Genomic DNA, 22,598 nt, shown 5'->3' on the forward strand with positions numbered 1-22,598 from the left:
CCCCCCCCCCCCCCCCCGGAACATACCGTAAAGTCCATATGCTGGAATCTGGTAGTAAGCCCTGCCCATGCTAGTGTTGAAGATCAGCTATCCAGAAGGATGGGGAACAATAGGGGAGGAGGTGCACGTAGATCCGCCGTGGTCGCTACCTACCTATATTAGCGCCCGTCCGCTCTCGCACAGACTGGTGTGGCCAAAAGACACTTTGCCATCCTGCCTACGGAGACCGGTTATACAGTAACATCGAGTTACAGTATCCAGTGCCAGACAAGCCGACAACAGTAGCAACAGCCGCTTCAGGGCCTTCAAACAAGATCGAGCTGCACCTCATGTCTACCACTCCCACAGTGTTCCTGCCCATTCTTGACGTGGTCAAGGACCACCTGGCTGTCAACTCGGTTTTCGTCTTTCTTGTCATCGTCGTTGTTTCACTCAGAGTGGTTGGCCGTTGCATAGGACCCGGTCTCGGTTGGGACGATGCGCTTGTCGTTGCAGCCATGCCGCTAGGCATTGCCATGCATATTTGCAGTGGTTTTTTTGCCCCTATTGGCAATGGGTACAATCTCGCGGAACATCCTCAGCGTAAGTCTTTTACTACCAACAATTTGGGGGGGGGGGGGGGGGGTGGAAAAAAGAGGCTGTTTACCTTTTTGGGATATGATGAAAGACAAGCAAAGCTGACCATGACGTGAATGATGCTTAGTTATTGCCAATGTTCCCTTTATCCTCCAGCTCACCTTCGGCATGCAACTTGTCTACGTTACGCTTCTCGCTCTTACCAAGGCCAGCATGCTCTGCTTCTTCCTTAGAGTCTTCTCGACACCCTGGATGAAACGAGCATCCATAATCACACTGGCAGTCATTGCAGTTTGGTGGGTTTCCTATGTCTGCGCCTGTATCTTCATCTGCGACCCCGTCAGTGGGCAGTGGACCGGCGTTGGCAAGTGTGGCCAGTATATCACCATGATCCAGTCTCTGATCGCCACCAACGCCATCGGCGACGTGGTAATCATGATGATGCCCATGAAGCAGATCTGGAGTCTCAAGATGCGCAAGACGGACAAGGTCGGTGTGTCGGCTTCGTTCCTCTTGGGCACGGCCTGCGTGGTCATCGCCATCTTCCGCTTGATCTACATCAGCACCGTCGACCTCAACAGCAACGTGACGGGTACCATGTCGACGACGATCCTGCTCTTCACTCTCGAGCCGAATCTGGCCATCCTGTGCATCAGCATCCCCATGCTCAGGCCCTTCTACGTCCTGTACAAGAAACGGGTTGGCAGCAGCCGGCTCACCGAGGACAAGTCTGGATACAACAACGGGCCGAGCGGGAATGGCTACGCCAAGGACGTGTCGAATATCTCCTCCAACGGGATCCCCAGCCGGTCCGCCCACGGCACAGGAGCCCCCACCACCAACTGGGAGCTGGACGATTACAAGACGAACAAAGTGACCGTCACAACGACCGGGGATGGGGCCAGCATCGACAAGCCATCTGTGAGGCCAAGCGGACCCTTGGGCGACATCCGGGTCGATACCGAGTGGCAGGTCAGCCGTGTGTAAGCCATTTTGGGTTATCCTGTGCTGGACAAGAAAAGTTTATTTCGAATTCCCTTTTCTTGTAAGACCGTCGCTCAGACCGGACTTGTGTGTGTGATTACCACCAGCGAATCGGAGATACGGGGATGAGAGAGCATGTGTTAGCATGTTGTGCGTTGACCACGAACAATGACGAAGAAAAAAAAACAAAGGAAAGAAAACAAAGCATTGTCAAGTGCTGGACACAGTCGCTACCTAATTATGTATATCTTATTCATGAACATAAAAAAAGTAAACGGTATGATTCGATATGGTTTCAGGAAGAATACTGCTGTGAGATAAGAAAAGAAAAAGCAATCTTTAGCCTAGAATAGAACCAATTGTGCGCGCATGACGAGAAACGCCCGGTTGGTATTCGATACACTAGCGTACACTACGTAGATTGCGGCTCTGACGTATACCTAGCTAGGTAAGCTTAGTTGGACTTTTCGGAATAACAGCTCATCAGAAACATATAGTACCTAGTACCTACATCCATCTCCGAGAGTTTCTCGCCCGCGCCATGTTCGGAGAGATATCGAGTGATCTTCCTTTGACCAGGGTTGACCACGATAATAGCAAACAACAACGGATGAAACGGGGGCGCGTGTGCCGGTCCGGTCCAGTTGGGTTGGAAAGAGCTTGGGTCTATTTCTAGATTGTTTTGTTGAAGTTGGGAGATGTCGAAGCAGATGAGGATGAAGCTGTTAATTAACTAATTAAGGTACATGGCTTACTTGGCCGAATCACCCAATGCATGCATACTGACGGGGCTCAAATTGGTAACAGAGCAGAGAGCCCTGAAGGGCGAACTTCAAAACAAAACCCCACTCCGCTCTCATTGCTTGTGCGGTCGAAGAATGGCGTGTGTCAGCGTGTCCGTTCGTTCATTCATTCAACCATTCCTTCCTTTCATTCCCTGCAACTGGCGGCAGGGTAAGGGTCTTACCCCAAACGGGGGTCTATTTTGGGAAATTGAACAAACAGATGATACGACGTACCAATTTTCAAACAAAAAAAAGCCAAGGCGTTTGTGCTTTGTTGGGGCAGGGCAGATATTACCACGTAAGTAGGTAGGTAGTTAGGTGTCCACGAAAGGTATGTAGGTGAGTTGGTCAGGTACCTTGGTTGCTTGTTCTCTGGACAGCTGGTGTTCAACTGTTCATGTCTTGCTCTAAGAACTCAAAGAGACGCGCATGTGAAATGAAGCAAATGTCAAGTTAATGCAGGGAAGTATTGGACCGCCATACCCAACTTTTTGCATATCGATCGTGCTGTCTAGGTAGGTAGGTATGACATGCCAGGACATGCCAGGGTGGGGACAAAACGAAAGCAAGTAGAAAAAAAAGCATCATCATCAAATCCATTCCATTTCTATTTACAGTAATCCCGGCTTCACAAAGCTGCAGCTTCTGCTACTGCAACGCGACAGCAACGCTACAGACGCACGCACTGGCGCCTCCAGGGCTCGCACTCGACCAGTAAGCATCAAGAGCCGTTGTTGTGTGGGATGGATTGATGAGTTGAAATGCATGGGGCCAAGGGACAGTTGGAGCGCGCTTATTCCCTCCCCGCCCGCCGAGGATGCAATTCATGAGCCGGTTACCTGGTACCTAGGTAGGTACCTAGGGTGCTTCGTATGTATCCCCCGAGGAAGACGGGCAAGCGACTCGCTAGCTTTGTCTAGTCTACCTCCATGTAGCTCCTTTCATCACCCTAGGTACCTATCTAGTTAGGTACTTCTCCCATCTTAAGCAATCGATTTCACCTACCGTACCTACCTAAATTACCTACTTGTTTCTGCTATACTTCCAAAAAAAAAAAAAAAAAAAAAAAAAGCGGCTTGTTGTCTATTCTTACAACCCGTCCTTCCGAGGTGGTGTCTAGGTACTTATTTTGTCACTTACTGATCTCGAAAAGGCTCGTTGCTTTGACCTCAAAATCCATTTTTTGACTGCCATTAATTACATCAACAACAACCCGCAAGGGCCAAGCAGCGACTTTTACCGCCAAGCAACCCCAGTCCTAAAGCAAGGGTCGTCCTCCTTTTTTCTCATCTATGGTTGATTGTCTCTCCACTTTTGTCAACCTTCGTCCATCGCATCGGGGGCATCGACTCCTCCACCGCCCACCCTTTCAATCCTACCATTGACTGGGAAAGGCGACCGCGCAAGAGAGGGGTCGAATCGCCAAAACCAAGAAGAAAAGCAAGCGCCTTGAATGCAAGCAACCAGCGCAGCAAAAAGGCCCCCAAATATTCACCACCCCTATCCCTACCAGTAACCGGCCAACCCGATTCACTGGCTATTACCTAGGTACCGCACCGGGCCTTCACCTTACCTAGGCCACCTAGTTTTACACTTCAGGTACCGTCTTTTAGGTCTAGGCAATCCGACCACCTTCTTAGCCGCCCAATCCGCGCCACCATTTATTCTCCCTCGACCAGAACTCGATTCCGATTTCTGGCTGCCTACCTCTAAGAGTATATACCAAAGGGGGAAAGCTGTCGATTTTTATCACCAAACGATCAGATGGTCTGCAACCGCAGCATCATTCGGCCAATTCAGAGTACAACGCTAGCTTAATTTCCAGGTTATCTTGGGGCGGGGTCTTTCTTTCTTGATTTTTTAGTCTTTTTTTTTTATTATTGTTTTTATTATTATTTTTATTTTTTTATTTTTTAGTATTTTCTTGTCCTCCTTCTCCCTTGTTCCCACCTAGAGAAGCCCCGACTGCCGACCGGAGCGGTTTGCCGAGCACTCTCGCGTGTGCGACAGTCCATGGCAAGGTGATATTTCAGGTAAGCTACCCAAGGTACAATAACCAACCTCGAGCAAACGTTTGCGCGCCTGGCGAGATAGATTCGGGGAGATTTCGAACACGACTGACCTCATCCAGCGCCTGTATTCAACAGCCCCCCTCATCACCATCACCATAAGCAAAGCAATTACAATTCAGACAGAACCAACGGGGCTGTGCGGGGGAAACGGAAACTTGAACGACCCGCGATTGATGGGTCGCGAGTGTTTCCGCACCATCGTCGCATCCATACCAGCGTCGCCCTAAAGATCCTGTACCGAAAATGATGGCTGTCTTGTCTCAAAGTGGCTCGTCCCCAGCAACGTCGCCAGCCCCCATCTCGCCATCGCCCACGTCGAGCCCGACCTCGAACTCGAATCACCCACCCCTGCCCCCACTGATTACATCGCCTCCGTCCAGCGCTGTTGCCGTCGCCCCGCCAGGCCGAAGAACAACTCTCCCGCGACCAATGTCCTACTCTGCGAGGAATAGGCTGTCGCAGTACTCGACGGGGTCCGTCCCGTCGCGGTCGCGACCGCCGTCCCACATATTTCCAATTTGGCCAAGCAGTCTGCCATACACGTTGGTCAGAGATTTTGCCTACCCGCCTGTCAATCCGCTGCACCATGGACCGCCTCCCGAACTGTCACTGCCGCCAAGTGGCATGACCACACCCGCAAGTGAGCACCAGAGACGCCTGTCAGATCCGCCTGCGAGCTGGGTCTCCCGGGAAAATGGCACCTGGAGCGAAGGTTTCGGCAAGGGTGGTGACCTCGCGCCGATGCACCTTGGCGACGGCCCGCCCTGGAGTGAGGACGAGGATTTACAAAGCCCGGTCGTCAGCTCGCGCCACCGCAAACACCACGGTCACGGCAGGGGCAAGGGTGGCTCACGGGGTGGTGGCGCTGCTGGAACAGGGTTATTGGACCCTACAACCTACGACCGAGAGAGGGGCTACTATATGGGCACGAGCGGCGACGGGAGCGAGAGGTATTATGTCAACCAGGGGGGAGAGGCCAACGGGCCCGGGGGAGAGTACGTTACGTACCCTCCAGACCAGGCGCGCAACTCGGCTCAGGGAGTTTATAATGTCGGGGACCAACAGCCGCGACAGTATGCGGAACACGATGCGGGCTACCGTTACGGGTCTGACGGATCCAGCAGCTCGCCGTCTTCACCGGATCTACGGGGCGAGGACCAGTCAAGGTATTCGCGGGATTACCAATTCACCATTACATCCCCAGACGAGGAGATGCATGGCAAGGCGGTTGCACTCTTTGATTTCGCCCGAGAAAATGAGAATGAGCTGCCACTGCTCGAAGGGCAGATTATATGGGTCAGTTATAGGCACGGCCAGGGTTGGCTGGTTGCTATGGACCCCAAGACTCAGGAGAGCGGGCTCGTGCCGGAGGAGTATGTGCGGTTATTGAGGGATATAGAGGGCGGCATGACGAGTCTGACTGCGGCTACAGAAGAGGGCGCTGCCCCGCCGGCCACAACAACGGGCACTGGAACGGGAAGTCCTAATGATGCAGGTACACCTACTCAGACAGAGCATAAGCCGCAGCAGCGGAACAGCTTTGGGCACACTCCCAGCGCCTCCACGTCCTCAACGTCAGCGAATGGGTACCACCAGCCCATTGTATCAACTTTCAGCACATCCAGCAAAGATTTGGACCCTTACCCTCAACATCTACTGGGGACGCAGGCCGGGCAGACGCCCCCTCAGGTCGTGCATTATCACGGACAACGGGGCGGGAGCCAGGCAAACACGCCGACTTTGAGTTTCCATCATGATGTTGGAATTATCAGACGTGGCAGCATCGACCATACCAGCGGGAAAAGGGTCGATACCAGTGGGGAGAGGCTACCAGGCGCCAGGATGGGTGATTCCTTAGCCGAGCAAAAAGAGGAAAGCAGTGAAGAGAGGAGAGATCGCAAGAGCCGGTGACAACAAGGGAGCGTGGCGCAATACATCTGGAGTCAGGAGTTGCAAAGTTTAAACAAGTTTGAGTGCAGGGTCAAATTCTGATATTTATTGTACTACCACTACCATTTTGTCCCAAAGTTCTGCCATTTCGTTACTTGGTTACTTTTGTCGGGTTTCGGAAAGTTCTGGGGGGAGCGTGCTTTGTGTTTTGCAAGAGTTGGTCGATTGCATATTACCCCGTTGAATTTGGCCAAAACAATTTCTATTTTTCTTTTTCTTTTTTATTATTCTGCGTGTTCCATCTTCTTGTCTTGGTCCCCCAGTCTCTTTCTCTGCTATTACATTTGAACACCACGGGTTATGACTGGCGTGAAGGCTTAGGGAATGGGACATAAGACGGTACGGTGCCACTTGTCCGATCTTAATCAACCATCTAGAACGACTCAATTCTCTGTTGAAAACCCATTGCTCTCTGAGTATTGTTTTTCCACATGAAAGAGAAGGCCATGTCCATAATAAATTGGCAAAAGGACCTCGTGAGGGTACGGCGATGAGACATAGCGCATAAAATGCACTGGTTACCTTTGTGATGTGATTGATGATTTCATCGAAAAGTGTAAAGAGCTGACTAACGTGCAGCTGCCTGTCGTAGAGAAAGCATCCCACGTGATGCGAACATTACATAATTAGTTAGGTACCCACCTGCTTAGGTACCTTCCAATGTATCCCCTCGCCAAAGGCAAATTGCAGCACCGAATAAAAGCCTCCATTTTTGAAACCCACCAGACATCGGCATCAATCTCCTCCTTTCCACAACACCTTTCGCTCCCCTTCCAGCGCGAACTGGTACTGCTCAATGGTAAGTAAATGATAAGGAGCTCTTTGCGGCTGGACAATTGGGTGATGCTATTTTCATGATGAATTCATTTATTGGAGCTGTCTGATATTACTTGATGACAGTAAAACATAATTACGCTTTTTCCAACTGATTGCACATTGCATAGCCTCGCAAAGCCAGCGCACAAGCCTTAGATACAGCCGTGGTTCGATTCTAGGCTTCAGACTTGCTGACAATCGCGTTCATGTGTTGCAGAGCGCCAGATCACGGACCTAATGAGTCCAACTCATAAATCGTATCGCCAGCTAAGCTATTAGCGAAGTTTGGTCGCGTAAAAGCTGTCACCGTCGGTTTTGCGGGTGAAACTCCCGAACCGCACTCATGGAACAGCCGCAAACCGATGCGGTGGGCGGATTAAGCCAGACCAATGCCGCGGTTGAGAAGCCGCGCGACGATGGCTTCAAGCTGAAGTTCTGTACCGTCTGCGCAAGCAACCAGAACAGGTATGGTTAGACCTAACGCCTCTCCATAGCGATAATGTTTGGCTAACACAAGACCCGGTAATAGATCGATGGAAGCTCATCTGCAACTCTCCAAGGCAAACTATCCAGTCATATCATTCGGCACCGGCTCCTTGGTCCGCCTGCCCGGCCCGACGATCACGCAGCCCAACGTCTACAAGTTTAACTCGACTTCGTACGACGCCATGTACAAGGAGCTCGAAGGCAAGGACCGCAGACTGTACACGGCCAACGGGATTCTCAACATGCTGGAGCGGAACCGTAACGTCAAGCGCGGGCCCGAGCGCTGGCAGGACTGGCAGATCGGGATCCCGCGGCTGGAACATGCCAGCGACAGGGGCAGTGAGGGGACCGAGGCTGGGGTTGTGGATATTGTCTTTACTTGTGAGGAGAGATGCTGGGATGCGGTGGTAGAGGACCTGCACGCGCGGGGATCGCCGCTGAACCGGCCAGTTCACGTCATCAACGTCGACATCAAGGATAACCACGAGGAGGCGGCCGTTGGAGGCCAGGGGATATTGGACCTTGCGAACTCCCTGAACAGGGCTGCGGCCGAGGAGAGGGACAAGATTGGCGCGGCTGGATTCGACAGCGGTAGTGCGGCTGCCAGGTCTGGTTTCGACGACAGGGTCGCTGATGTGTTGGCAGAGTGGCAGGAGAGGTGGCCGAATTTGCCTGCCACCTGGACATTGGCGTGGTTTTAAAGCTTGTGCCACAGGACCTGAAAAGCTGCTCGATCCAGACATGATTTGATTTTTCACTAGCAATATGACTTTTGAATGATACCCAATTTCCACTCATATACCTGCCACCGTTGAGGAAATGGACTGATTACTCCTCAAGCCAGATCTAAAGGCATGGCAAACTGTAACACTAATGCCTGGCTGACTGTGCTGTATCGCCATCAAGCCAAAACCAGCCATGGCTGCGAAACCCCAGCCTCAAAGTCACGTTTTCTGCACTTCACACAGTCTGGAATGGAATGCGAACAAGGCTTAGATCGGCTCGCAAGTCCGAGCGCACGCCCAAGGGGCTGCCTTGTGGGGTTTCAAGTCACAATGCTAAGAAACCCGCCAAGGATGCGATGCTGGGGGTGATTTATGGTAATTTGGCGGCCGTATTGAGGCGAGCCGGATTCTTGGAAAATAATCAATGCGCGAGGTTAGCATATTTTGATTTTCTTGTTCCCGACTGTGCAAATCGCGAAGGGTGCGAACAATTGGTGCCAATAATATTACTCTGTACAGTAGTCGCAAACAGCTCTGAGAAGACCTGTCCGACCCCACTTGGTTTGTGGGAGCCATAGCGGGTTTGTGAGTTGTAATATAGGCAAGTCCAAGCTGTATTACTGCGCAGACTTTGCCCCGAAATCCTGGTAACCGTTGACCACCGTATCATTTCACGACCGAAGCGATAGTCTCCATGATATTTTGCGGCCAGGCAACGGCGGTCGGTCCCGTTGTACCGACAGCCAACACATTGAAGCTTAAAAATTCGGTTCATCTGAACCGGGCTGGAGAACACTTGGTAATGTTCAACGAGTATCGCTTGTCGCATACTGGCCTTTTCTTCTTATTCTTATTCTTCTTTCTGTTATTATTATTATTATATTATGATCATTGTTATTATTGTTTTCTATGCTTACTCCCTAATTTTAAACCAAATATTTTATACTATATTTATAGACGTAATTATCACGACGTAAGGTAACAGTTTATAATATGTACGATAGATAGGTCGGTCAACTAGCTTGTCAATTCATCACATTACATGATACTTCCGAGCCGTTGCAATACGCACAAACATGGAGCTGAGTTGGTTGCCCCATTAAAGCACGGCACAGTGTTTTCCTGCCTGGACCCCTGACGTTGGAATTTGCGCAGCAACCTGCACTGCGCCTTGGATACCTGGTCAACTGGTATCAGTTAGCATTGAAAGATTAGCTATCAAGTTTGAATTCTTGCCGGCGTGGCCGACGAAGTGAATGGCTGCCCTGGCCAAAACCCTACCGTATATACGGTTGTTCGTCATTCATGTTCACTATTTTAGGGTATAAGAAAAATGACAGAGAAAATACAGTAGAGGCGGATGAAGCCAAACTTGGACTCTCTAGAGAAGTCAGTAGGCAAGTACAGCGCTGAAGCTGCAGGGGGGTGGAGTAGGCAGTATTGGCAAGATCCGCTCACGCTACTGCAGTCTAGATTTGCAAAATAGGGGGTCTTGGGGGCTCAAAGTAACGGCCAGCAAGGGGGAGGATTGGGTGAATTAAGACAAGAGATCGAATGAGTACCGGTACGAACAACTCTGGGTCACAAACTGATCAACAGAAGCAATACTATGTACAGACAACAAAAAACATACTATGGTAACGAGACCAAGGGTGCAACATGGGTTTCTGCAACAGCCGAACAGACGGCTTGCTCAAAGTACCTACTCAGCTACGTACGGTTATGTGTGGGAGATACCAAACAAGCTACAACCCAACTACCTACCACCTAGGTACCTAGGTAGCTACCTTAGTAACCTTGGGAATACTTTTTCGGTAGGAATATAGACTAGTCTAGCACGCATTCCCCAGGCTTACCAAGTAGCCAAGCAGTCTACAAGAAGAAGAAAGAAAAAAAGAGCGCGACCTAGTGGTGCGTGCGTAAGTATGCTGCTGTCAAATGTCAAAAGTTGGCTTCTGTAGGATACGTCAAGACCTGAAGCCAAGCGAAATCGAGGAACCAATACCTGGTCAGCGTCTACCCCTGTAGGGCACTGTGCAATTGGTATTGTTGCTTTGTACCTACTCTGTACCCCCAATTACCGGTGCCCTTGTGCAGCCCGGTTTGGCGCCGGTCTAATTACTACTGGTCGAATCAGCAGCGTGTGACATCTCATTTTACACAACTCGCCTCCTTTTCCCGGTCGACTTGCAATTTTTATTATTATTTTATTTTTGTTTTTTATGCTGGCTTTGTTTGTCGTGAGATTGGTCCCTTCGATTGACTGACCGAGTTGGACTGAACTCTCACACGCAGCTTCCTCCTTGCACTTGCCTCGTTTCTCGTGCCTCTGCTATTCGTTTCAATTGCAGGCCCTGTTCGTTTCTTCTTGTGCGAGGAAGCGGCAACAACGCCTTTTGAATCCGGATTAGGCCTGGTTCACTGAAAAGGGTCCATAGGCAAAGTCATTGGTGGCTCCTCTTCCCGCCGACCAACTCGAACGTTTCAAGCCCAGGCCGGCGTCGCGGATTCGTCTGTCGCATCGATTCAATCCTCAGCCTTTATCACCGACTCCCTCTACTACTCGCGTACTCTACATGTCGGAGGTTGAGTGACGGTCGATATCGTCTTTTCGTCGGGTCGAATCCCTACCTACCTACGCAAATTTGAAAAAGAAACGACGAAACATCACCAGCGACATTCCACTGGAACCCACCAACAACACCACCCAATTTCGCTCCCACCCCAAACCCAAAAAAAAGATAGGGGTCAAACAAATTCTTGAAAGCCAGACCCGAGCCAGAACAAAGGCCTTGCATACACTTGCGAGCACTAAACAAGACGCCGACGCCGACACCGTCTCAGACACGGCACACAACCCAAAGCTGCTTCATTCTGCACCAGACGTCAAACCGAAACCATCCAGCGAACTAAGCCGCGTTCGGTGCGCGGCGTGCGGGATCCAAGCGCCACCGGACCAAGGCCGCCTTGGGCTGAGACAAAATTCGCTGACACCTCTGGGACCCGATCATGAACGCTGCTGCCACCCGAAATGCACCACCGCTGTCTCCAGTCTCAATAGGCGGCAACGAACCATCTTGGAATTCCGGCTACTCACCTCCTCGCGGCGTCGACGACATCAAGGATGGTCCGTACCCCAACGGTCGCGGAAACCCCTTTTCACCACCAATATCGGGCGGCTCCATCGGCGCGATGAACGGCTTTCCCCCGGGCCCGAGGAGCACTGGTGGTCCCTCGCCGCCTCCCTCGATAGGCCGCTCCAGCCAGGGCACCAACATCTACGCAAGGAGCGAAAGCGGTCGCAGTGTACGGGCTCCCGAAGACAGCGACCTCGTTCTCACCGAGCACTACAATGTTCTCAAGCGATTCCTCGGCTCGACGTCTCAGAACGGCCAGCCTCCCCCTCCGAATAAGGCGCGCGACAAACTGCAGCGCCTGACCACGGTGCAGTTTCTTGAACTGAGCACCGACGTCTACGACGAGCTCAATCGCCGTTTCCCACCTCAAAACTCCGAACCTCCACCTAAATATCTTCTTCCCCGAGACAACTTCCACCCAAAACGAAATCAGGCCCGCCAGAAGCTGTCGTCCCTGCCGGCACCCCGTTTCAGGGACTTGGCCACTGATGTCTTTTGCGAGCTCGAGCGCAGGATACCCCGAGTCGCCGACGGCGAGATACCAAGAGTCAACAGCCCGGCCTCGATGCGCATGTCGAGTCGGTCGCAAACTCCTGTCAGTGGAATGAACGGATACCCACCAAGAAACCCAAGTCGTGCGAGAAGACCGTCCGAGGCCAGTTCAATACGCAGCACTGCGCTCAACTCGGCGTACGGGATTCCCCCGTCGCCTGGGCTGCCACCACCTGGGGCATATGACCGACCGATGGCAAAGCAGTCGCAAAGCAACACAATCGTGCCGGTCAAGAGCACGATGGTGGAAGAGGATGACGACTCACCGCTCAGCCCGACAAGTCCCGAGAACGGAGATGGTTATGGAATGGACGGGCAGACCCGAATGATGAATAACGAACGTAGTAGCGCAACATCCGAGGTACGTCGTGCTTTGAGAAGGTGATATGATGTTTGACTTGGCCATTTGACTGACTTTTCTGTCAATTGTTCATCCAATTCAGGCCGATCGAAGACAACTTGATGATTACGAAAAGCAGGTGCGCGACCTGCAAGCAAAAGTAGACTTGTTAGAGAACGACCTTAAGAAGAAGGAAGACGAGCTGGAGGCTGTCCAAGATAGGGAGAGGGACAGCGCAACACGGATAAATGTAGACAAGAAATCTTGGGATGATGCACGCTTGGACCTGGAGAATCAACTGGCAGATGCACAGGACCTAAACGACCGACTGAAGCAAGAGCTAGACAGGATTAGAGACGACCACGCCGCAGACGCACGTCAAATGAGGGAGGAGATTGACGCCTTGCGCCAAAATGGCACCCGTGGTGGTTCCGGCGGCGGTGGTGCTGGAGATGCAGAGCTGCAAAGAGAAAACGATGATCTTCGCAGGCTGCTCAGGGAGCAAGAACAGGTCACAGAGGAGGTGCAGCAAGAAGCTCAGAACCTTCTGCGAGAAATGCGCACACTATCGCAGCAGAGTGGTGCTGCGTGGGAGAAGCAGACGGAAATGGAGCGGACAATCGAGAAGCTCGAGGCCGAGGCACAAGAATGGCGCAGCCGCTACACCAAGACCAAGACTCAGCTGCGGAATCTCAAGGCAACCTCGATGAGCTTGACGGTTGACGATGCGGCCAAATACATGCGCGAACGAGGCTTCACGACCGAAAATGGACTTGTTAAGGATTTTCATGTCACCAAGTTCCAGGTTGCCATCGATGATTTGTTGCAAAGGGCGCGCAGCGACCAGCCGGATAAAATCATGGAGACTATGAAGACTGTTGTGGTCAGCGTTCGGCGAATCGTTAAGGATATGGACGATGCTGGTAACGGCAGTGAGGAGCAGCGCAAGCTGAAAGGCCGCATCGCTAGTACCGCGAATAATCTCATCACCGCTGCAAAGAACTTTGCTGCCTCGGCAGGTATATCTCCGGTCAGCCTAATCGATGCGGCCGCATCTCATCTTGTGGCGGCCATTGTGGAACTCCTCAAGACGGTCAAGATCCGGCCCACACCGGCAGGCGAGTTGGAGGATGAGGACGACGATGACATGATGACTCCTGGTAACAACAGCGTTGGATTTTTCTCGCCGCGATCACAAGCTCCCACGCCCCTGACCACAACCAAGCTTCCCGCAGAGGAAAACCTGCCTCCTCCGCCGCCCTTCCGTGGCTTCGGCAACAGGCTTAGCGCCGACTCATCTGCCTACAGTCCAGTCAACTCGCCTAGGGAGTCGACCGCGACGGACAGGTTTGGCAGTGGTGGACTTGGTATAAACGGTAGCAACGGCAACATCAATGGTAATATGAACGGTGATTCTGGCAAGGCTCTACCGCCGCCGCCGTCATCCAACGGATATGGAGCGAATGGCTATGGCGGCATGGCCCCGCAGCGGGATAACGCTGCTGAGGATCTCAAGGTAAGATATCACTTTCCGGCAACTGACGGTCATCATATGCAAACAGACACTGACAACCGAGATTATAGATCTTTGTCGAGGACCAGACCGCCTACCTTGTGGCCGACATTCAAGAGCTCGTCGCTGCCATCCGATCCGACGCCGCCATCATTACCCTTCGCGACGAGATCGCGCGCATTGCCGAATCGGTTGACAAGATTGTGGACGAGACCTCACGCAGCAGTGGTGGTCCGAACGCATTCCCCAACCTCAAAAACCTGCAAGCATGTAGGGAACGGCTCCTGGAGGCGGGCGAACGCGGGCAGGAGCTGTCCGACGGTGGCATGGGCCCGCCTAGCAGGGAGTGGCGTATGTGGACACAGACCTTACCGCCAATCGCCTTTGAGATCGCCAGAGAGTCAAAGGAACTGGTGCAATCTGTTGATAGGTTGGTCCTGGGTGGTCCTGGTGGTGGTGATGACTTTTCATAACGATTTATAGTTTTTAGGGGCATTTTATCATTCGTTTCTTGCTCTTTTTTCTTCCTTTTCTGTTTTGTTCGCTATGGTTTTTTTTGGTTTTTTTTTTCTTCTTTACCTTCTTGGTTACACATTGTTCTTCTGGAGTTGTCTGTGTTTGTTCTCTTCCAAAAGGATATCTGGCTGCATCATTATCACCCGATGGCTGAGCCTTAGTCTTTTTTTTTTGTTTTGTTATGACGACAAGCATCCTGGAAAAATATTCTACTTAATGTATGAAGCACGACATGAGAATTTCCCGACGGAAGAGAAAAATCCTCTCATTTATACACAGGCCTGCGCAGATGACAGACTGCGAGGTTACAAAAGATGCTTTATTTTCTCTCCCCATCCCTGCTGGTACCGCATCTCGTGTTTCCTTGTTTTAGACACCCGGAAAGGTTGGTTTCTTTTCTGACTCTCAACCTGTACTGTATATATGTTTTATTCTCTGCTATACCCCTGCATTATGGACTGTTCAGGACTGTTTCTTTTTGTTTCAATGCAAATCATTCACGTTTTCTAAGTGCAAGACAGTCTACATCTTTGCTGATAAATCGTATCCACGTCCTCGAGATGCTTGATGTACAGCTTATGCTTGGACGAATGATGATTGGACAGTACACAAGCCGCATTTCAATACAAAACATCAAGACACCTTCTGCATCGACTGTTGTCATGTTCATACATATCGAACCTCGGTCAACAAGGTGGTTGCCAAATTCTAAACTGGACTGTTTCAAGTACATTACCATACAGCGGCAGTGACGTGTATCTCACTTCCACATCTAACCCGTGTCACTCGCCGTCCTCTAGCCGCAATACGCCAGCGGCTTTGTAGATGCAATCTTCGATGATGTCCACCCAGCGGATAGCATTGTCAAAGTCCTTCGAGTCAATACTCTCCTGGAGACCAGGAAACACGGCGCCGGCGTAGCCAGTCCACAACCCTGGGGCAAATATGACAGACTAAGATTTTACACAAACGCACAAAGTCAGCCACATTGCACAGAAAATGGTAACAAAGTTGCGACGCAAACTAAGTATTGGCAGACGTACCTTGAACCAGCTTCTTCCATCCAGCCCCTTGGAGTACAAGAACTGCCTCTCAATGACTTTTAGCTTGTTGTTAAGCTTACGGATATCCCACCCCAATTTAATCTTGGCAGGCCATTGCCACCAGGGCAACTCGTCTTCCACACGCTTCCTGAGCTTGTTGGCGAGATGATCCGCGGCCTTGGCTCTTTGAGAAAACGTATTGGCAGCCTCACGCAGGCGTGCCAGTTCGCGCTTAAAGCCCTCTGCGCTGCCCTTTGGCTGTGTGGTATCAACATGGTGGCTCGCGCGAAGCTCAAATAGATGCTGTTCAGTACTCAGATCCGGCTGAGACTCCAAGGTGATACCCGCCATGGCGGCGTCCAATTTGTCCTCGACCCTGGCGATGTAGCTCGTCAGCTTATCGGCATAGTTCTTGACTCCGAATGGTATGACAGGTTTGTCGGCCAGTTTGGCAACCACAAGGCCCAAAATCTGGGCCATGGTGCGGTGGTAAACAAAGCCCGGGTCACCAAAGTTCTGCATCCAGTAGAAGCTATCATAGTTGCTGTGATAGTGGTAGACCGCATCGTCCGGGTGGGCCGAGAAGCCAATGTCGACGCATGGGATGCCTGCAAAGTCCTGAAATGCAGTAAAGTCGCTACCACTGCCGATGGTGGAAATGCGACCATCCCATACGTCTCGGACAGTTTGTCCCTCGACCGTCTGGTTAGGACTCTGAACCTGTGATGTGATATCGTACAGTAGCTGGTCGAGCAATGGCGCACCTGATGCCTTGAAGTTCGGCCCCGCCACGGCGACGTCGGTGTTAATATAGGCCACGTTCACATTGGTCAGCCAGGGAAGATATTGCTCAACCCATTCGGTTGAGCCGATCAATGAATACTCCTCGCCGTCCCAAGAAGCGAACACAATCGTTCGTAGTGGCTTCCAGCCACTCTCGAGAGCCTTGCCGAAGCTACGAATGACCTCGTTGATGACTGCAGAGCCACTGTTTGGGTCTCCTGCGCCACCGATTATCCATGCGTCCCGGTGGTTGCCAACCACAATGACCTCGTCTTCGATGGTGCCGTTGATGACACCAATGACGTTCCAGATGGGAGTAGTAATGTAATTCTGCTCGTTGTACAAGTTCAGAACTAGTCCAGGCGGCGAGGGTCCCACGTTGTACTTGACGCCCTTGTACTGCAGACCACGGTTTCTGGTCCAGTACTTGTTGAACTCGTCCGAGCTGGGACCGTGCCCATTCAGTGCCTTGAGAATGGGGATTGCATCGGCATACGAGATAGGAATGGAAGGAATGCTGGGGAATGGCATTGTGCGGATCTTGTCGCGGAGCACCGGGGAGGGAGGGATAACCGGGAGTGGTTGGGTCGCCGGGCGCGATGCTCAAAAACTGTGCCGAGCCGCGCTGGACACTGCTGGCCTGGCGTGCAGGGCCTTCGGGATACTGCTTCTCTCCCTTTTCGTCCGTGGTGGAACCATCGTCTCCAGGGTCGGAATATATGACCGTGGCGGTCATGCCAAGTTCTTGTGCACGCTTGACCTTGAGCCCCCGGAAGATGCCACCGTAGCGGGCAATGGCAATCTTGCCCTTGAGTGACACATTTGCTTTGACAAGATCCTCAAAGTCCTGGTAGGTACCATAGTTGACGTAGACAAATTGGGCGGTCACGTTGCCGCTGGCCGAGTACCCATGGAATGTCGGGATAGCATTGTTAAGGGCCGTAGTCGGGTCGTCGTCGATGATGTCTTCCTTGAGAGAAGCCTCAAATTTGACTTCCCAGCTAGGCTTGGAAAGAGACAGGTCCTCATCATGCTTGCCTCCTGTCGCCTTCTCAAGTAGGGCCAGCCTATGGTCGACGGGACGGTTCAGATAGACATCGTAAGCAACAATGCTCGAATCGATTCCCCATGACTCCCACTTGTTCCTGGTCCACTCGGCTTGTGAGTAGTTCTGGCCGGCGAGGTGAGGTCCAGAGGTGTAGTAGCGGCTCCACTCCTCGGCGAGCTCACTGCTCGGGGTTTGGGTCAAGACCTTGCGGAGGCCCTCGTCATCCAACCGGCGATTCTTATGGCCAGGCCACGACCAGTCACCGTGGCCATGGTGTCGGTGGGCCGGGCCACGACCCAGGATTGCGGTTGTGATCCAGGTAAAAAAGACCCATATCAAGGTGGAAGATAAGGCTATGGTGCAGAAGCGGCGGGCGACATTGTGATGGTATCGCTGCCTCTGAGGACCAGCCTGGTGGGTTGTGATCAGCGGCGTCCTCTCGCTGGGCATCTTTGGGGAGGTAGGTAATGCGCCCCAAGAACAGTTTATAGCACTTGGATTGGTGCGATAGGTCGACCTAGACTAGGGTCAAGTTTTAGACCTTTAGAGGTTCTGGGGTGGCCGTTGGAGTTTTTACTGCTTGGCTTATCAATCCATCAGATGGACGGTACCTACAGCAATACCCAACTGTCTGCCTGCCTAGGCAGCTTGCTGTGAAAGGTAATTGATGATGGTAGTCACTTTTTTTTTGTTTTCCAAGGAGATAACTAAACGTAATGAATAGTAATGAAGTCAATGTAGATACCTAGGTAGGTAGCGCAGGAGGAGTGTGCCAAGAGAGGTATGGATGAGCTCAGTAAGGTACAGTACCATCAAGTACAGAGCCGACGCCGAGCCCGGACCGATGACGACAACTTAGCTGCAGGCACTGTGAGCGGCGGCGGGCAATTGTGCCATCGATTGAGCCCAATCCTCAATCAGGTTTAGCGCATTGGCTCCCCCTAAACGGAGCTCGGATTTACTATGTATATGGGACCGGCTTTCTCAGCCGAGCCACTACGCGCCCTAGGCTTTCCACACGCGACATCGACCTGCTGCATCGACCCCGCTCTCGACTGCCAAAGAGTTTTTTTTTTTTTTTTTTTTCACCGCCACATTGGTCAGTCATCGCAGCGCACGCCGCAGGTGGACAAGACCTGCAGCCTTGTAACGCTGGCTGCAGGGACTCCCCTTTTGAAGAATATGGAGTAAGTATGTGAAAAAGAAAGAGAAGCGCTGTAAAAGAAAAACAAAACACGAGGTAGAATATGGATAAATCACATGGAGAAAAGCGATACACTCAGACTCTCGTCATCCCAGTTCTAGGTAGGTAGGTACCTAGGTAATTATTCGCCTGTTGGGGACCTACGGTAGGTACCTACCTATCATTAGTAACTTTTTTTTCTTGGTCCGGTGTCGGTGCTCGCGATTTTCGGTCCAGCAACCCATGACCACACATGACATCGTAGCTGTCGCAGTCCAGTTCCGTTGTTATCCAACTACCAACCACCTCAGCCAGTCAGGCAAACACGCAACCTAGTTCTAGACTAGTCTTGGAACAAGGTCAGTGGACAAATAGCATTTTAGTGGCTTGGGAAGACCCGGTCTATAACCGCCGCTGGGCTGGCTTTTACTTACCTTGCTAACCTCAGAGGTAATGTAATTAATGTACTTTCCATGCTATACAGTACATTTACAGTACAGATCAATACCTACCTACTTGCCTACCTATCTACCTTACCCACCTACAGTAGATCCAGTACAGTACTTACCTCTTACTGTAGGGTTGTTTCTGGGGTATTATCCGTACTTTACCGGTAATGTCAGCCATCGATGCATGACTCCTCCTCGTCTCTTTCCTTTTAGGGACCCCTGGACCGCCAACAAGAAGACTTGGCTTTGGCTCCGCTTTTCGACTTCTTTACCATCCCGTCCTATTTTGGATCTTTTTTGCTTGCTTTAATTTGTTTTCTGTTTGGTGACTCTCCCTTCTTCCTTCGCCCATTATAATTCCTCCTATCCACGGTTCTCCGAAGGTGCCGATAGCGTCAGTGACATCAATCATATCTATCTTGCATACCTATCTTAGTCTACAAAACCAAATTCTTTGCTGGCGCGACCTTTAGCCGTTGCTTGTAAAACCTCTTACGTCAAGCCTTGTGCTCCTGTCCAGAAATTGTTACTTGCAACCGTTTGCCTACATAGTTAATCCAGAGCCCACCCGGCGACGAACGCAAGCAAGCCAAGTCCTTTTCGTCTTTTTATCGGACCCGTGTCACAAACTTTACGACTCGTGTCTGTCTACTGCACACCTGTCCGTCTTGGGTTGCGTGTGTTGTTGGAGGTTTCGGTAGACCTTGTCTTCACTATAAAACGGGTTGACCTGCCAAAATGGGGGACTCTAGACCTCGCAGAAAGCTCCCCGTCAAGCAATTGGCAATTCTGGGTAGGGACTCCTTCTCCTCTTTCTCGACCTTTCATTGCCTGCCTGGTTTGAAGACTTCAAGTGTTTGTCATTTCTTTTCTTGCCTGGTGCCAATCCAGAGCATCAAAAGATCGGCATGCCTTTCATCTCTTCAGCATGTACATCTGCTGTGCTTCCTACTGTATTTGCCTGTTGTATGGGCCTTTTCATTCAGCTGAAGCTAGTCGACGTCGGTAGCCTGAACGAACTGGCATGGGAGCCTAAGACGGCCGCCGAGAGTGAAGGAATGGGAAAACAACAAGTGCAGACCATCCAAAAACCCCTGGTTCTATTCTAGGTACCCAATCCAACAGAGGCTTTTGTGTCATTTGTGCTGACTTCTCATACTTTTTTTTTCACAGCTGTGGCCAGGTTCGCCGAGCCGTTGGCCTTGACCTCAGTCTTCCCTTACTTGCCAGAAATGATAGCTAGTTTCGGAGTAGACAAAGACAGCATCGCAAAATGGGCAGGTTTAACGGGTGCCACGTTCAGCGTCTGCCAAAGTGTTTTTGCAGTTCCATGGGGTCTGTTGTCAGACCGTGTCGGGCGGAAGCCGACAATATTGTTTGGCCTAGGTCAGTCGTGAACGACGCCCTACACTAGAAAGGAAGCCACGTAACTAACCATGATACTAAAATGTCTTGATATGTCACAGTGAGCACTATGATATGCTTTCTTATATGGGGCATGTCCACTACTTTGGCCATGGCTATGACGATACGAGCCGTCCAAGGAGCCTCCAACGGAAATGTTGGCATCATCCGGACCATGGTCGCTGAGATGGTAACTGATAAAGAGCATCAGCCGAGGGCTTTCTCTATCATGGTATGTATTTAATTACAACGCATCGGCTGTCGACACTGCATTAGACAGGGACTAGGATGGTTAACTTGAACATGACCAACAGCCTCTCGTCTGGTCGATCGGAAGCGTTTTCGGACCTGCATTTGGGGGCTTCTTTGCCAGACCAGCTGAACAATTCCCAAGTCTTTTTGGTCGTATTGAATTTTTCAAGCGCTACCCCTTTGCTCTGCCAAACATTATTGCATGCTTCTTTTTCCTAGTCTCGGTCATCACAGGAACCCTGTTCCTCAAGGTTAGTCTTTGACTGCCGAGAAGGGTGACATCGGGCTGGATCACAAAGATGTTGACTGATAGTCCCCTCATAGGAAACCTTGGCAAGCAAACGAGACACAGAAGACTGGGGCCTGAAGCTGGGTGAGAAGCTCACGCGGCCATTCAAGTCACGAAAGGGGCCTCAGCACCGTCCCTCGTTTGTCGACGGAGAAGCAACGGCGCCTCTTCTACCCCGGCCGGCCGCTGCTGAGCCAGTCAACACCCCCACTGCCCCAGAGCCAAAGGCGAAAATACGTGATATATTCACGTACGCAACTGTTATCAATCTCATATGCTACACATTTCTTGCTATGCACTCGGTTGCTTTTGACCAGTTACTGCCCGTCTTCTTGCATCACCCTCACCAAAAGTCAACCCCTGAGAATACGAGTCTTCCGTTCCGCTTCTCATCTGGGTTCGGACTGTCGTCGGACAAAATTGGTGCAATCTTCATGGTTTACGGCATCGTTTGCGGCGTAAGTTGATAACAGGCTCCAAACTCATCTCGCATAATTATGAAACTGATTAAAACTGACTTCATCTTTTAATTTAGTTGATTCAATTCGTCATGTTTCCTCCCCTGTGCAACCGTTTTGGTGTTCTTAGATGCTACAGAGCTGCAGGTACGACGCCCTCTTCGTGGTGCTTGAATCAAATCTACAAATCAATGGAGAAGGGGAGACGGCAAATCAAGAGCAGCATAAGGGTGACGACAAATTGCTGACCTTGTCTACGTACAGCTCTCATGTTTCCTGTTTGCTACTTTCTGACCCCGTTCACCAGCCTAGTGCACGGAACGTATGGCCGTTACATTGCCCTGATGTTCATCATGCTCCTCAAGGGTTTTGCCGTCATCATCGGCTTCCCCTGCCTCACGATCATGCTCACGAACAGCGCCTCATCACTGAGCATCCTCGGCACACTGAACGGGATCGCAACCACCACTAGCGGTTTTGGGCGAGCCGTCGGTCCCGCCTCTGCCGGCGCCATCTTCAGCTGGGGTATCCAAAGGGGCTATGTGATATCGGGCTGGTGGTTCCTCGGCACGGTTGCGGTTGTCGGAGCTATTCCCCCTTTCTTCATCACCGAAGGCAGCGGCCCATATGCCGATGCTCAGGGCGACGAGACCGACATCGATGAGGATACCGTTGCGGAGGCTGATCCAATCCCCATCCCGGAATCGACGGCCGGGCCACTAGGACCACACGAGGCCGGCTTCCCCTCGCCGCCCGTTCCCAGCGAGTCGAGCAGGCTACGGGGACGCTCGCTGCCTAAATCTTACGGGACTACACAATAAATCTGGCTCACCTGTGTCTTGAAAATCTTCTGGCGCAATATCGAGAGCTACATACGACTTGGGAAAGTGACTGTTTGCCTTTTATAACACACCAATGCGCGTATTATTTTTTGCATGATGCGAAAGCGCTCATGAGTACCCGCTCCATCTTTAGACTATTCACGCGATATGGTTGAAGTCTGCTTCTCGGCATACTAGCGTGTCCCTCCTTTCTTTTTGGCTTGTTTCGTTATTCATGCAAAGCCTTGCCAGTTTGACTAATGTGTTAAATGGGCATCTTGGGAAATGAATACAAACAGCATATAGACAAGTTGCATAGGTAGTTGGTATATTTGAATATTATTATGATCGTTAGTTGTCTTTAAACCAGTATGTAATTCACCAAACGTTGCACCAGGTACGCTACTGACAACCAG

General features: G+C 51.3%; 6 protein-coding genes across 6 annotated transcripts; 5 read left to right on the forward strand and 1 right to left on the reverse strand.

Annotated features, from left to right (window-relative positions):
• The first annotated feature begins 25 nt into the window (after positions 1-25).
• On the forward strand, positions 26-1,850 carry MGG_03706 (uncharacterized protein). Its single transcript, XM_003716127.1, has 2 exons — positions 26-582; positions 704-1,850. The coding sequence occupies exons 1-2, from the start codon at positions 330-332 to the stop codon at positions 1,561-1,563; spliced, it is 1,113 nt and encodes a 370-aa protein (XP_003716175.1). The 5' UTR covers positions 26-329; the 3' UTR covers positions 1,564-1,850.
• Positions 1,851-3,522: 1,672 nt separating this feature from the next.
• MGG_03705 (SH3 domain-containing protein) lies at positions 3,523-6,881 on the forward strand. The gene is made up of 2 exons (XM_003716128.1): positions 3,523-4,378; positions 4,477-6,881. The coding sequence occupies exon 2, from the start codon at positions 4,661-4,663 to the stop codon at positions 6,326-6,328; it is 1,668 nt and encodes a 555-aa protein (XP_003716176.1). The 5' UTR covers positions 3,523-4,378; positions 4,477-4,660; the 3' UTR covers positions 6,329-6,881.
• A 169-nt stretch (positions 6,882-7,050) lies between these two features.
• MGG_03704 (RNA polymerase II subunit A domain phosphatase SSU72) lies at positions 7,051-8,470 on the forward strand. Its single transcript, XM_003716129.1, has 3 exons — positions 7,051-7,166; positions 7,401-7,648; positions 7,713-8,470. Exons 2-3 carry the CDS (start codon positions 7,527-7,529, stop codon positions 8,368-8,370), a joined length of 780 nt encoding a protein of 259 aa, XP_003716177.1. The 5' UTR covers positions 7,051-7,166; positions 7,401-7,526; the 3' UTR covers positions 8,371-8,470.
• Positions 8,471-10,526: 2,056 nt separating this feature from the next.
• Positions 10,527-14,997, forward strand: MGG_03703 (uncharacterized protein). Its single transcript, XM_003716130.1, has 3 exons — positions 10,527-12,444; positions 12,527-13,939; positions 14,008-14,997. The coding sequence occupies exons 1-3, from the start codon at positions 11,404-11,406 to the stop codon at positions 14,407-14,409; spliced, it is 2,856 nt and encodes a 951-aa protein (XP_003716178.1). The 5' UTR covers positions 10,527-11,403; the 3' UTR covers positions 14,410-14,997.
• A 237-nt stretch (positions 14,998-15,234) lies between these two features.
• Positions 15,235-17,776, reverse strand: MGG_15288 (N-acetylated-alpha-linked acidic dipeptidase 2; the record flags this gene model as incomplete). Its single annotated transcript, XM_003716131.1, has 3 exons — positions 15,235-15,405; positions 15,496-16,746; positions 16,775-17,776. The coding sequence occupies 3 exons, from the start codon at positions 17,774-17,776 to the stop codon at positions 15,235-15,237; spliced, it is 2,424 nt and encodes an 807-aa protein (XP_003716179.1).
• Positions 17,777-19,304: 1,528 nt separating this feature from the next.
• On the forward strand, positions 19,305-22,568 carry MGG_03701 (uncharacterized protein). Its single transcript, XM_003716132.1, has 7 exons — positions 19,305-19,751; positions 20,132-20,344; positions 20,425-20,594; positions 20,677-20,865; positions 20,939-21,361; positions 21,439-21,508; positions 21,626-22,568. Exons 1-7 carry the CDS (start codon positions 19,697-19,699, stop codon positions 22,180-22,182), a joined length of 1,677 nt encoding a protein of 558 aa, XP_003716180.1. The 5' UTR covers positions 19,305-19,696; the 3' UTR covers positions 22,183-22,568.
• The last annotated feature ends 30 nt before the right edge of the window (positions 22,569-22,598 follow it).

The sequence above is a fragment of the Pyricularia oryzae genome, chromosome 4, assembly GCF_000002495.2.
Source record: "Pyricularia oryzae 70-15 chromosome 4, whole genome shotgun sequence".
Taxonomy (NCBI): Eukaryota; Fungi; Ascomycota; class Sordariomycetes; order Magnaporthales; family Pyriculariaceae; genus Pyricularia; species Pyricularia oryzae.